We start from the raw sequence: 15,427 nt of genomic DNA, 5'->3' as shown, positions 1-15,427 counted from the left end.
AAATAAATCTTACTCTATCAGTCAGATAAGTTCACTTTAGTATGGTTCACAAAGCTTGACAGACAGTTTCACAAATACACTAATTATATCAATTTGAAAAATTGTAAATCTCTTCTGAGAAATTGTATGTTGATTCTTTAAGTATTAGGTTATCACTTAGCCTTCTAGAGCAGATGTTATCTTTGGAAAGTCTTTACAGTATTCAGCCATTCAACAACCTATCTTGTATTTTCATTCAAGAATGTTACTACCAGATAATACTACTGGATGCAGTACAGTTAGACAACTGAAAAGCAAAAGAAAGGGCAAATAACTGGTATTCTTTAAAAAGAAAAGCCCATCTGTATCCCCTTCTTCTGAACTCTGCTGAAGTCTGTGTGGAGGTTAATGAATTAAAAATGAAGTATGCGTAGCTTGCATTGCTTTCTTATGTGGGTGAATGGGTGTGATGCTTTCTGTGGAAGTCCAAGTTTAATCAATTAATTAAAAAAAATTAATTCTGTGACACTAGGAACTCATCACTACCCTGAAGTGTAGTGGGCATACACAGCATACAATCAAGAACAGCATTTACTTTACGTTAAATACGTTCTGGGGTTTGCTTCTTTGAATTTATTATTGTTTATTTTTTAAAGGAAGAAAAGTTAAACCATTCTACACATTTAAGATACTTCTGTTTATAATTAAAATTATCCTAAGTTAAAATTTAGAATACAGAATACTGTTCATTGCGCTTTGTGTATGTTTAGTAAGCGACCCATATGTTCAGCTGTTTTAGCTTGGTTAAAAAACACATCTGTTTTTGTTATCCTTCCTGTTTTGTTCAAGTCAAAATACTTTTCCTTATGCAGAACAGAAAAACTTCTTAGTTACAAAAATCTGCTTCTTAGATTTTTTGAGTAAACCTTATTTCTTATAAAGTAGAGCATTTTTCCTTTTATAATAACAATATGAGGTTACCTTTAGAATTCAGTTAAAGAATCATGTAACAGAATTGCTAGTTTATGGTGGGAAAAAGGGGGTCTACTGAACTATACAATTTTTTCTGGTTTCCTTTGCTTTTTACCTTTCTTTGTGTGGTCAGAGATGGTGAAGGAATTATTGCAGATTTACAGTGGCTCTTTATTTGAGCAAAGAGCATCCAAGCTTCAGATTTGCCAAGCAAGAAATTTTTGAAAGGAACCACGTTTTTTGTTTTGGTGGGTTTGTTTGTTTGTTCGTTAGTTTTTTTTAAAGTACTGAGTGTATGCTTCTGTGATTACTGTTACTGACTTTATAGCTTATTCTGATTCCAAAACACAGAAATGATAAATCTCTTTTCCCTCAAACATAAACATACTGTTATGGTTATACCAAATATTTTAGTGAGATTAATTATGTAAAAAATCTCTAATCAGGTGCAAGGACATATCGGTTGAAATGTGAACACATTTTTTACTCCAAATATGTAAATTTGAAATGTCTTCCATCATGAGTTTGTTTTTTTTTTTTTTTTATTAAAATTAAAAATTTCTTTAGCTTTTTATTTTATGTCAAACAATGAACCAGGAGGAAGTAATTCAGACAAGCTGCAAGTCATCCTCACACACAGAAACTGATTTAGGAAGATGATTTTTCTTAACTGGTTCTCAGCAACCAACTTATGTCTTGTCTCAAGTAGTCTTATTTCATGTATAACTCAGGAAAATGCCATTATATGAATTATGATTAGAAGTGTTTAAATTCTACTTAATTTCATTAGGAGATTTAGGACACGTTCTCAAAGTGCACTTAGATCTGGTCTTCCAGTAGGGTAGATCTATATTTATGAACTCTTGCATTTTAAGACCAGACCAGGAATTATGGCATCTGTTGCTCCTATGTTTGACCACGTTAATCCATTCAATTTAAGCATTGCTTCTAGAAAGCCATCAACTATTTGTTTTAACGACTGTGGTTTATTCTAATTTAGAAATTGTCTGGCTTTTACTTCTAGTATTATATCTTGCTACATGCTTCTTATTATGGCCTTTTATCTTCACTGAAAAGACTAAACAACATTGAGCTGAGCACTAAATGCTGTGGGAGACTAACAATTTCAAATGCTAATGGCAGTCTCAGTGTGAGACTGAAAGATCTTTCATGATAATGGAAATTTTTTACCAAAACTCTTCAAAATACCAAAATGATGCAATTTATGCCTGAACATGTTTTCTCTTTACACAGATCTTGTGGTTTGCTTCTGTCATATCATATTTATTTGTTGCTTTCTACATTCAAATATATATTTTTACATTTAAATTTATATTTAAAGACAGTATCTATTAGCTTAATAACAATTGAGACTACGCCTGACTGCTAAAATAATGTTCCATGGTCTGTAATTTTGAGTATTACGTCTTTTTCTTTCTTGGAATAGGAGTACATTTAATACAGTCCAGCATTTCTGTATGATTACAAGTTTTATTGAGAGAAACAGTATTTTTATTTATATTTCTTCAAAACCAAGACTGTTCTATCTTTTTCAGGTATCCATGATCATTAAAATGCAGTTCTAATTCATAAATTGAAAATAAGGAGACTTAATGTATGGCATTACTTTGTCATTGCTACCAGAGTTCTCACGTTAGTAGTTGCCATACCCAGTGAAAAGTGACAGGGAAACAACAGGCTGTCATTCACCGTATTTAAACGCAGACTCCTGAATGAGTCCCTAGAATCGAGATCCCAGCCTGTCAAGCTCCCATTGCAGGACAGTTCAGGCTGCAATTTCTTCCTGTGTTGGTGTCTCTTGACTGTAAAAGAAACATGGATAGGGAAATGTTCTAATGGAAGTGTCTCAGCGATTTCTTCAAAACTAAGTAGTTGGAATATTTCCTTCTTCCCTGCGGACTGTTACTGCCTTTCTAAAGACAATGATACCTTCACAGGCTAAGGGGCAGGTCAGTTCCTAGCATCCTTACTTTACAAATTTCCAAATTTGCATGGATTTTCACTCTGAAATTATTTTTTCCTCACTGATATTTGATATTTATATTCCAAAGATGCGTGGTTTTGATCTGCACAGTTTTCTAACTAGTCCTGTTTAACTTTACAGCTGGGGTAGTTGGATTTGCTTTGGTTTAGTGTGAAGAACCTAATGGTGGTTCATTATATTCCTGCAGGCCATCCAAAACCTATTTAGATCATAAAGACCTGATATTTTTTAGATACCTTTAGGCTATCATTAGCCATAGAGTAACAATTTATATTGTTGTGTTATGTAAATTATCTTGATATTTGCTTTCCCAACCATGTCTGAGTCCTCTAGTTTTTGAAAGCATCAGTCTGTGAGCTTTGAGATCAACTACAGAGAACATCCTTGTTATTATAGCTCCCCAGTACACCAGCTGGGAGATGACAGTCTGGGTTTTCACTTTTATCTTCTGCCTTCTATAGCATTACTTTTGTCCAGATGTTTAAATAATGCTTATGCAAAATGCATCTGTTCCAATCTGAACAGACTGCTGTTAGAATTTTAGACCAACGTACTACATTTTTTGCTGCTATTTAATTTATCATTTGTTTAAAAGTCTTATTCAACAGGAAAATTAAGAGGTGCACTGTGATGTGTAAGGATGTGGCCTGTCCAGCAATAACAAAACCAGCTTTTTTGAGTTAGGGCATCATTTGGGTGAAGAGTCTTTCCTATGTTGTGTTATTTTTAAATAGCTGCTTTGTGAAAACATCTACTCAAAAAATGTTCTGACATTTCAGATATTCAGTCTTTCTCCTCCCTTTTACTGCTCCCACTGGCGTGACTAGGAGTTCTCAGATACTTGCAAATGCTTACAGTAGCAACAACTTAATTCACTACAACAAATGTCAGAGAATGAAGTGTTATCAAATAGAAGCAATGGTTACAATATATGTGCTTTTCTTCACATTAACTTAGTCTCTAAAGTTGTTTTGATGTAATCTGCTGTTGGATTCATTCTCCTTGACCTGAAATGTGAGAAGTGATTCAAAATTAAGAGTGATCAATACTTCTAATTGTCAGGAAGTTTTCTATCCAGTCTATATTTTAGGTCCATTTTTAAAACATTCTGGAAAACAGGTTTTTCTGCAGATGTGAACATGGCTTCCACATACACATGGATTATCTTGATGCTTGCAGTGTAATACTTAGCTTCTGGAGGAAAGCATTGCCCATAAAGGAAAAAGAATTCTCAGATTGCTTTTAAACATTCAGCTTTTCTGCAGAAAATGCTTTACTGGACTGGGTTGAGCTAATTCGGGGAAACTAAGTAGGCTGAAAAAAGCAGAATGTTAGTCTCATTTTTGTCACCTACTATTACTGCTACAAGGTACTCTTCATTTAAAAATGAAGACAGAGAGAAATTTCTTGATTCAAGCTTTCTCAAAGCTGGAACATTCTGCCCTGTACCTCTCAGTATGAGAATCCTCTTCATCACGCATGAAACAGAAAGCAAGAAAAACAGTTGCTCATTTGACAAATTGATGTATTTGAGTTTAGAAAACTATAGAAAAGTCAGGTCTGTGAACCTGAAGCTGCCACTGGACATATGGTTCTCATATTTACCAGTCTAAGGTGATAAAACCTTCCCAGAATTTCGGACCTTTGTTTCTAAAACCTAACCTAGGAATGAAAAAACAACAAGCCATTGTGTTATTGTAAAAAAAAAAAAAAAATTAAAAAAACCTGTATTTTGCAAGATGACTTTAGCAGTCATTAAACAAAAGCGGATAACAGGAACCTTTCACAGATTGCTTCCAAGAGAAACTAGTATTTCTGTGGCACTCGGGAAACACTTTAAGCAGGAGATTGCTTTAAGAAAGAAAATTCCTCTGACTAAAACTAGTTCTTTCTCCAGTGGCCCTTCAGAGTGTGACCCCTTTTCTCACCATACTAAATTTAGAAGTGTCTAAGGGTGATCAAAAAGTCTTTGTGCCAAGCATCTTACAGACACAGCAGTCTGTTCCCGTCTGAAAGAGCTTAATTTCTGAGTGGGCTGCAAGAAGATTGTGTGAGAAACAGCAGAACACACAAGAAGATCGAACAACATGTTGGCAGTAAATATCATCTAGTTCTTTGGTGGTGCTGTTATTATAGAAGGAAGGTAATAAATTTACTCAAGAATGGGACAAGCTCCAAGGAAAGAAAAGGGAAAGAGAATTTGGGATAAATTGTGTTCAACACTTTATGCTTCATCCCTGGGAGTGTTCAAGACCAGGTTGGACAAAGCCTTGGCTGACATGGTTTAGTGTGAGGTGTCCCTGCCCATGGCAGGGGGATTGGAACTAAACGTTGTTAAGGTCCTTTCCAACCCTCCTCTATTCTATGATTCTATGATTAACAATGATCTCTAGATATTGATTTTGAACTGAAAATCAATCAGTACTTTTTGTCAGCCTTCCCTCACCCCATCTTTATTTATATTAAACTATGGACAAACTAAGATTTTCCTAACAGGGAAATTTTAATAATCTAATTTAAATTTAAATCATATACAATGAAAAAAATCCAGTGTACTTATTTTGTGTGCTCACAGGGCAACTTTACATTTGTTTCTTGAATTGCCCAGTTCATCAGTGTTTTGAGGCTCTTATTGACTTGGAATTTGTGCAGTAATTTGTGTTAATATGTTAGGTTTTTAATCTAGCTACTGCTAAATTCCTGAAAAATACTTTATAAAGTGTTACTGGCTTTCTGAATAAATTTGTTCTAGTGCAAGTTAAGAGAAACATTAGGGAAAATTTCTTCTTCCCCTGTTCAGTTACTTTCATGGCGACTTTGCTGAGATACGTCTATGGGATTCTGTATTTCAGCTTTCCCTTCTGTTTTCTTAGCAGACACTTTGCTTCGAACAATTGAACATGCTGTTGGTTCCTGCTGCAGCTTGGCCCATTATAACTTTCTGTTTTAAAGCTTTTGTGATCAGAAATGGGAAAACCTTCTGGTTTTTCATTGTCTCCTCTCCAAAGTGCTGTTCCAGTTTTTCTTTGTTTTGCTTTTCTTTTTTAAATGGGACTCCTTCCAAATACTCACTGTGTTTGGAAAGCTAAATAAAGTGAACTGAAGGAAAGACATGCCTCATCCCATGAAGACATCCTCTTAGGATCTTAGAAGATTTCTCAGGCTTGAGGTTTTTACTCCACGTTGGAAAATTTCTTAGGGTCTAAACAATTCGTGATACCTACAAGTCCTCAAATTTGGAAATGGGGCTGGTCAACTGGTAAAGTGTGTCTGCAAATGTTCTCCAGGATTTAATTAAGAATTCTCTTTCAAATGCCAAAAATAACAAATAATAATGCCTGGAATAAGTGAGGAAGGAACAGGCTGGTATTTTTGTCATTGTTTTCCTCCATATGTAACTACCCATTCCAAAAGCAGAAAATAATTAAAAAACAAAAGAGTGGAAATTTCAGAAGTAAAAAGAATATTTAAAGTAGCAGCAGTGGTCTTCTGAAAATAATCTTTATTTCTTTGTTTCATACCAAATAGCTTGTCTATGAATAATCAAATTCTCTGCATCCAGTTGCCTTAAAAGTCGTATTGATGAGACATATTTGACTGCCATCAAACGGATTCCAGAGGGATCAGCCTGAATGTATGAATTGCCTTAGCCAATTCAGAAGACACTCTAAAACCATATTAATATAACTGCTGAATTATACTGTACTTTGAAATGTGTCCTTTCTTGTCTAATTTCAGACTGTAGAACTAGAGGACAGTTTAATGCATTTTCTTATCACTTTCGGGGAAGACGTTCTCTTGATTACAGCTTTCAAGAGGACAAGCCCTTGAAGAAAATGAAAATTTCCAAAACAGGAAGGTGAGATTTTTTATATTTTTATTTTTTAAGAAGAAACTGAGTGATTTCTTTGTCAGTGCATATCATTTTTTTCCCAGTGTCTTCTTTCTCAAGTTTGATTGATGTATTTCATTTTTACATTTCTGCATATCTGCTAACAGTAAACCACTTCTCTTTCTTTCAAGCTCAAATTTCTGTAAGACCCGTTGTGAGTAACACAGTACAGTGCTTTTGTTCTTCCTGTGCTTTTCATGAAAAAACTCAGTAATGAAGTATAATTTGGGGGATTTGGAATGCTGCATTCCTAGTAACTAAACTAAATTATTTCCTCTATTTCTTGGAGCTGCTAAGTGCTCCTGTAGAAATAGGAGGAAACCAAGTGTTGATAATGCTAGCACAAAACTTTATAATGATAGGGATTGCTTCTAGTACCAGAATACTCAGAGCTGAATGGAGAGCAGTAGGCCTACAGAAAATGTTGTTTATAACTCACTAATCCTCAAAATACTCTATGTCAGTCACAAATTAACTGCACAGGCTTCCTGCCATTTCCAGGGAATCGAAAACTTATGAATTAGTGAAATGAAATGAGTTTGCAAGCATTTCTTGTGAAGGTATTTCAAAATGAGCAAATTCGGGAGTATTCTGAATTATAGCTCCTTCCATATAGCATGTGATCTTTTAGCAAATAAAATTATCTGCTTGACTTAAGATGGCTGAGCAGAATCTACCCCCTCTTGCAAGGAAAGCAATTACACAGATATGTAGACAGGTAAATTTATTTCAGCAGTTTCAAATGCTCATGCAGATATTGTAGCACTGAAGAAATGCCATCATTATATTTCACTTAATTGATAGGAAGCTGTCCTGAAGTAAAAGGGCCTTTTATGTGTTTATGATTTTGGGAAGAGAAGACAGCAGCTAAATATAACCTACTTATAGACAATAAGAAAAGAAAGATTCCTTTGAAGTATCTCTTGAAGAGGATGTTTTTTCTGTGTTTGCAAGTGAGCTCTTAGAAGTTTTTAAATTTACAAAATAGAAATGCACTTTTTAAAGATGCTAGTCCCATAATTTTAAAACTGTGAGAGGGTTAAATTAAATAAAAATGAAAGCAAGAAAAAAATTAGCACTTGTATCTGAAAACCAGCTTGTTTTCATTAACTTGTCATTTGACTATGTTTCAGAAATGAAGCTCAAAAATTTATGAGTCCAAATACTAATTAGGACTACAAAATAGTAAATTTACAATAGTTTATAGCATAAATAAAGCTAAAGCAACCCCAGTCCTTTAACGTTCTAATCAGTTCTCATGCCCAGTGCTATACTTAAATTGCATTTGTGGCGAGAAGATTCCTTTCTGCCTCCCTCTCAGCTTCTCATTTTCAGTAACATGAGCAGGTGAGGAAGATTAAACTTTTTGTTATACAACAGCAGCTGGTTTACTTGAATTTTGGCATGTTACGGTTTTTAGAGTTCTTTTTCTTTAATTTAAATGAAAAACTATGGGAAACTATCTAGAACAACTGCCAAGTACTGTTTTAATTTGTCCAGAAAGATTATAAATCATCAGCTGTATTACAGGATAGAAGATTTCTTTGCTAGTTCATTCTTTGCATATCCATTAGCTCTGGAGAAGACAGGCTAACAAAGTAAGAATGCTTGTATTGATTCAAGGATCCTGACACAATAAGTGACTTAATAATTAGTATTAGACATGTTTTTGACTGTGTTTTCTTAAGTGGTGCCAAGGAATATATTATTAGTTATGGACAGTTCTTTTGCTAACAGTTTCCTATTAACAGATTTAATTAACACAATCTAGTGTTGTACCTCTCTTACCAAATATCAGCTGGAAACTGCTATAAACAAAAGACTGAATTTTGTGTGCGTTAACCAGTACTGGTTTCAAATGTCAGTTAAAATGGGACACAGGAATATGCACATATACGCGTCTAATTTATTTATGAAAAATATCTTTTTTCCTTTGCCATATCTCTTTTAATACACATTTTCCTAATGAGCATAAAGAGAGAGAGACTATGAATCTGAATGCAAAATGGGAATTTCATATTTGGGAGTAACATTTTTTTTAAATCTTTCACTTCTGTCTGCTTTAATATTTGGAGGCTCAGGAGGTTTCCCAGTGAATTTAAGGTGATGCTCTAGAGCGTTAATAATGACAGCTTTGTGTCTCCCCCTATATGAAATACATGTCTTCTAAGTAGAAGGAATTCCCTGTTTCAAGTGATAGTAACAGTAATCCACAGCTCACCTGACCTCAGTACGTCTTCAGCCCAGTGGGTCTTGTGGTTGTTGTTGTTCATACAGTTCCGACATGTGTTAGTTGCTTTTCACTTACATTTTTGCTAAGCGTTCTAAAATATCTAGCCAAATAAAAATGGGTTAAATGCATATCCTGACTTTGTGTTCATTTGTTGCAGCTCTGTGAAACAGAATAAATATTTTCGTAATGCCACATCAGCATCTAATGAAAACGCAAACATGCCTGCAGTGAATGACTTCAAAGAATTTGTTTTGGAAATGCAAAAAACTATTTCAAGCCTCAGAAACCAGGTAAGGTGCTATAGTGAATATTTACTAATTGTAGATTTAATTTATAATGTTTTCCTAACACCACTCCTCTTATGTTTTTAATATTTAGACATCCACTGCAGCCAAAACCCACTACATAGTATCTCAAACAAAACACAACAGAGAATATGGTGTGTTATTATTTTTTATTTCTATGTTATTTTGAAATCATACTGAAATATTCCACAACTATACCCTCTTGACGTTTGAACCTGAAGCCTTGTGTAATCATTGTATGCTAAACATGGAAACAGTCTTTTTCTAAAAATTCATCTCTAGAGTTAATATAAAATATCTTCTTCCTATCTGAAATACGTAGAATCTGCGTAAAACTATGATTAAAATGTAGACTTCATAAGAAGTCATTTGCCAGACTAAAGTTGTAAACATAGTTAAGATCTAGATCACTTTACAATGTGGCGCAAACAAGCTCTTTATTCAGAATAAATCAGCCATAGCAGAATTCATTTTTAAAAATATGTACCATAAGTGCAGGGAAGACAAATCTGCAGTAGGCCACACTGTTTACCTACCATAATTATGTTCCTCTGGTGCAGCTTTTCCATGTCATTGATAGATATGAAACATATATTTATATGCACAGTGACTTGATTGCATCTTTGATGGTATTATTTAATCATTGTTGTACTCAGTCAGTTTCTCTGTCTTCTTTTTTTTTCATCATTAAGGAAAAAATAGAGATAGTAAAATATCCAAACAAACATCTATAATTAAGGTGGAGTGTTTTTTGTTTCTTTCTTTCTATGTTTATTTAATCTTATTTTCAGTTAGACATTTTTGAAAGTTTAGATTTGTCTTTCTATATATGTCATATACGGTTTGCTCCCCTTTGTATGCTGTAGCTGTATATTCCAGTGGTAGGAAAGATGTATCTTCTGTTAATTTTCTTTTGAAAGGCTATTTCCATATGTATTACCCTATTCCAGTCTTTTAGCGTTATGAAAAGTAAGTATTGAGAAGAAAAACCCAACAGCTATTTATCATAGGTTATGTAGTGTGAGAAAAAAGACAATACCTTACACAAATGAAAAACTTTCTTTGATTCAGTTGCTAACTTTTAAAAATATTTTCAGATAAAAAAACTTGAATCGCACCTCAGTAAAACTGATTGCACTGATGAAAAGGGTAAATCATATTCCAGCAATGAAACCTGGAAAAGGGACCCTTGCACTGTGTGTGAATGCAAAGTAAGTATGTGGAGATCCATTTCGAGATTTTTAATAGATTTTTCCTTCTAAAACAGCAATTCCAGTTTTGTGCTTACTAATTTGAGTAATAGTTGTCAATTAGCTTTTTATGGATCTTCAGTTATTTGGTGCAAAAAAATTATATTGTTCAGATATCCCTGCCCTTGAAACTGGTTTGCAATCCAGCCTTTATATACTTTTAGATATTTTCATTTTCATTTATGCATAGTTGTACTGGCAAAATTAACTGCAAAGTGAGAGGCTTCTTGAAAATGTCCATTAAAATGCATGAAAAGCAATAAAAGCTCATCTAACTTGGTGTTCGTTTTTAATTTTCTCTTATCATGGTAAAACTTTCCAAGAAAGGTAATAACAGAAATATGTCAGTACTCAGAATCCCAGTTTTATGCCTGAATGTTAGCTAAAGTGGTGTACTGCTCCATGAAAGGTGGTATAACACAGAGAGCCTACTCATGGTAAATTTATGCTGAAATAAGCTATGTGGAGATAATCATACTAGCCAAGGTCTTAGAGAGGATGAATGAGATACCTGTTCTTCATTGATATGAAAAATGTGTCTCTTGCTTGGAACATGTAGCTAAGTATGTTCTGGTTTTGTTACCTTTTCCTGACACAGGCTGGTCAGATAACCTGTTTTGTAGAATCATGCCCACCAGCTGACTGCGAAGCGCCTGTGAAGGTTGAAGAAGATTGCTGTCCAGTCTGCTTAGAACAAAATATTAATAAAAAGAAGCCATAAGTCTGCTTTTTAAGAATTTAGGGTGCATACTTCTCAAATCATATCAATGCCTGCTGATGGCACAAACAGGTAACTACAGTCTTAACAGCAAGAAATCAAGATTTACGATATTCTAATGGTGCTGTAACAGTGTAACATAATGTATCATTTTCTGCCCATGAAGGTAATCACAATGCAAAAATTAACAAAAGGGAAATGAGCAAACAGGTCAAAGTTAATTATGTGTTGAACTTCTCAGGTCAGACCAACTGGTGCTACTTTAAAAGAACACTGTCAGGTAGTTTTACATACCCAAAATGGCTGGGTTTAAGACTTACTCTAAAATGGACACTTTGTTTCCTATCTTTAGTTAACAACATTAAAAGTTTACTATCCCTTTTCAGTACCAGTCTGATGTTTAGCTCTTTGTTATTATTTAGCAAATGCAGGGAAAAGGAAAACATGAGGTCACTGTGCCCAAAGTAATGCCATAGAAGGTTAGTTTTTGCAAACACCTATGTATGGAAATTGTTGAGTCACACTAATGTTTCTGTGTCCAGACCAGCAAGAAAATAGAAAAAAACTACATGACACCTTTCAACATCCTTTTATTAATGTGAGGAGCAAAATTAATATTTTCAAACAAAAAAACTAGACTTAGTAAGGAAATAGAAATAAATGTAATTGGAAGGTACAGAAGGGAGCTGAGTGTGTATTACAGATGTAATTAACAGTGTCCCTCATTCTAGGAAAACATACATGACAGAGTAGCATTTGATCTAAATGAACATAACCCTTTTTGCCAAAATATATCTAATTGCTTGGCAACCATTTTTTGTTGTTGTTTCATCTGTTTTAAGTCATTGTAAATGACATTGTCATGACCATCCAGTCTAGTTTTAAAGCATTCTTCTCATGATCTCAAATCAGCTCACTCATTTGTATGGCCCTGTTTTGAAAATGTGAAAAGATGTCACATGCCATGTTGTATACAAAGATTCCTACTGATTCGTTGTGCATACTGTCAATAGACATATGTTCCTGATTATATTGTGGCACTGTTTGTTGAAAAAAAGAGCAATCAAAATTAAGCATCATGATTAATTGTGGATTGACTACTTTTTCTAACAAGGTATTTGATTTTTTTTTTAAATTTTTTGTTTTCCAGTTTCAGCTAATGCATATATATTTTTACCTCAATGTGTTTGTCATTCATGTTAAAAAGGGTCTGCCAATGGATTTATTTCCCATTAATAATGTTTAAAGTTATAGAGTATATGTCTACACTAGCATTTCAAAGTTGTGACATTTAGAATACAATTTAGAATATGAACTATGTATTTTTTACCACAAATTATATATTATATTCAGTGAAGGACAACTATCATACCTCATTTTACAGCTTTTTTGTGTTTATTCTGAATTGATTCTGTCCCTGAACACTTAATATGTTAGAATTTATTGCTCTGTCCATAAGTCCTAAGTCAGGCCTAACTAGAACCAGAACTCTTGTTTAGTTATGTAGTTCACTGACTTCTGATTTTTTTGTTCGGATTTGGGAACCGAGTTTTCGGTGTGAAAGAAACCTGCACAAAATTAAGCATTCTCATTTTAAATATTTGGATTATGTAAACAGACTGAATACTTAATTATTGCATGGTAGATCAAATATCTGTCTAATAACTAACCTAGCACAGCAATATGAGTTCCATTATAATAATTTGGCACATAATTTCTCTTATTACTAACATTAATAATTTCTAATTTGATAAACTGATACCATGACACACATTCAAACTTTGGTGTATCTTTAAAGCTTACTACAGAAACTTGTTTCATGCTACGGTAGGAGCAATGTGTACATGTGAGTGGTGTGTTGAAGGTATGTGGTACACTTGGAGCTACAATTTATATTTTTAAGACTATTTTAAATGATTTTATATACGATGTTTTGACTTATGTAATTTTCTATGTTAATGCTTTTAGAAATTGTGTGTGGCGAGCATGTTTGAGTATCATATGGTTCCTAGAGGTTGTCATTCCTGTATTTCTTTGATACTCTGGTATTTTGTTGACTTTTGTTGAGAGTCCAAACCACATGTCTCGTCCTGTAATTCCAACTCAGATGGAACTCCCATTGACCTATAGCAGGAATTCCTCAAAGAGGAAGGATTGCAGAACTAAACCGAATATAATTTAACTGTCTAAACAGTTAAATAAGGCAGTAATACATCCAGCTGGTTACTACTTGCATTCTTTTATTCCAATTTTTTATTAAATAAACTTTCTCAAGATTTCCGCTTATAGGAGAAGAGAGTTTCCATTTATACATTATAAAGTAGTACCTTATATCTGATTGTTCCTTTTCTCCAGCCTCCAGAGTAAAGTGGGAGGTTTTCTGTTGTTCACTGTTTATTCCTATGGTATATAAAATGGGCTTAGGAGTCTGGATATGCTTAAACAACTGTAATAGTGAGTTTTATTCTGCCATCCATCCGACTATAAATCATTCAGGAAAAACAAGTCTTTATCCACAGTTTAAAATGTAATCAGTCATGGGTTGTACTAATTCAGTTTTATTGCAGTGTCTGCAGAATCAGCATTGATTTTAACATTTCTGAAACAGTGGCCAATGGCTTGATGACCATTTCCTCAGTATCCACTGTGAGAATATTGCTGTAATATGTTGCAAATTTTACATATTTATTTTCTTTTTTTAATGTTACCTAAAACAAAGTCTTTGTTTTTATTTTAATCAGTAAATTTACCAAAGAACTGTTTGCACTGTATAATGAATGCTTTTTCAGTTAAAATAAAATGGGCCACATTTCCAAGTAAATTCCAAGTGATTTCTTCTTGAAACATGTATTGTTTATGTAGATTATTTGCTGAATAGTGCAGTGTGTAGACTTTTATCAAAGGTCCATATAACTTATCTTATGCAGGATTGTCACGATAAAGACTCTATTTCTGAGAACTAAGCAATGAGCTAATGAGTCATGTAGATTCAGTAGTTCTGTAATATTATGACACATAGAATTAAGGTATCCATTCACTGTTCTGTTCTAGGTGATGGGAAGAAAACTCAGAAAGGATATTTAAAAATACTTTTTTCTTAGCACAAATGTGTATTTGAAAACTTTTAGTGCTGAGCATTTTCCCCATTTTTATGGGGATGTCACAATACTTACAGCCTGTTCTTACACATTTTCTTCACTTTTCCACATCTTCAAATAGATACAGTCATGAATTGCCTTCCAATGTACATGTTTCTACATTCATTCTTTATTCTCATTATTTCACAAATGGACACCCAGGTTCATGAAACCTCAGCTCAAAATGAGTCTTCTGTGCAAAAGAGATCTTCTTACTTATCCCATCTTGCTTCTCCATCACAAGATAGGAATTACTGCTGAACAAATGATGAGCTACTCTCATCCTTTGGAGAGGTGTTAGGATTTCTAAGGCACTGGGTCAGTTCCTTTGTTAGAGCTACCTGAGATTTATCTTTCTTCACAATTTCATACAGGAGAGCTTTTTGTGATACAATATCATTGCACTTGCTATAATTCTAAGTTGTCTTACAGTGAAATGGCAGAAGTTAAAGATGGACTCCAAAACATAGAGTTAAGAATTGTTTTCAGGCTGCAGTTAGCTGTTCTTCACTATAGTTTGAATATGAATATTGCATAAGGCAAATCTAGAAAAGCAGAACTGCAATAGGTTCATTTATGTATTTCCATCAGGCTGCTGAAATATCCAGTTGCTCTCCCAAAATGTTGATGAGTAGCATTCAGTCACTATCCTATAAAAATTTTAGGGCAATTAGATTATTTTTTTTGTCCCCAGATTCAGATAAAATTAATTTGGCAATGTACTGGTATACATTTTTCTAGTACCTTAGATACTGGTATACATTTTTCCAGTAACTTGGATAAGCATGTGTGTTTGTGTGTTTCTTTTAACAGACATAGTTAGTTCATAAATTCCTAAGACTAATCTGATAATACTGAACTATTTACATTTGTATAACTTCTTTTTTTTTTTTTTTTTTTTGAGAGTAAACCAGGCAGAGACCTGAAGAGGTTTTA

At 33.8% G+C, this 15,427-nt stretch overlaps 1 protein-coding gene across 1 annotated transcript in view; it reads left to right on the top strand.

Annotated features, from left to right (window-relative positions):
- The window catches only part of PXDN (peroxidasin), a 95,564-nt gene extending 81,389 nt beyond the window's left edge, over nt 1–14,175 (top strand). The window contains exons 20-23 of the mRNA XM_061460721.1: nt 6,695–6,815; nt 9,239–9,371; nt 10,484–10,597; nt 11,235–14,175. Of these exons, the coding sequence (XP_061316705.1) occupies nt 6,695–6,815; nt 9,239–9,371; nt 10,484–10,597; nt 11,235–11,357 (491 nt within the window). The 3' untranslated portion in view covers nt 11,358–14,175. The remainder of the gene's footprint in view (nt 1–6,694; nt 6,816–9,238; nt 9,372–10,483; nt 10,598–11,234) is intronic.
- The last annotated feature ends 1,252 nt before the right edge of the window (nt 14,176–15,427 follow it).

Source organism: Pezoporus flaviventris, unplaced genomic scaffold, assembly GCF_033815535.1.
Source record: "Pezoporus flaviventris isolate CSIRO_AGI_PZ_B2104156 unplaced genomic scaffold, CSIRO_AGI_Pfla_v1 ptg000031l, whole genome shotgun sequence".
Classification (NCBI taxonomy): Eukaryota; Metazoa; Chordata; class Aves; order Psittaciformes; family Psittacidae; genus Pezoporus; species Pezoporus flaviventris.
Note: the sequence above shows the minus strand (reverse complement) of the source record. Positions and strands in the feature narration are given on the sequence as shown.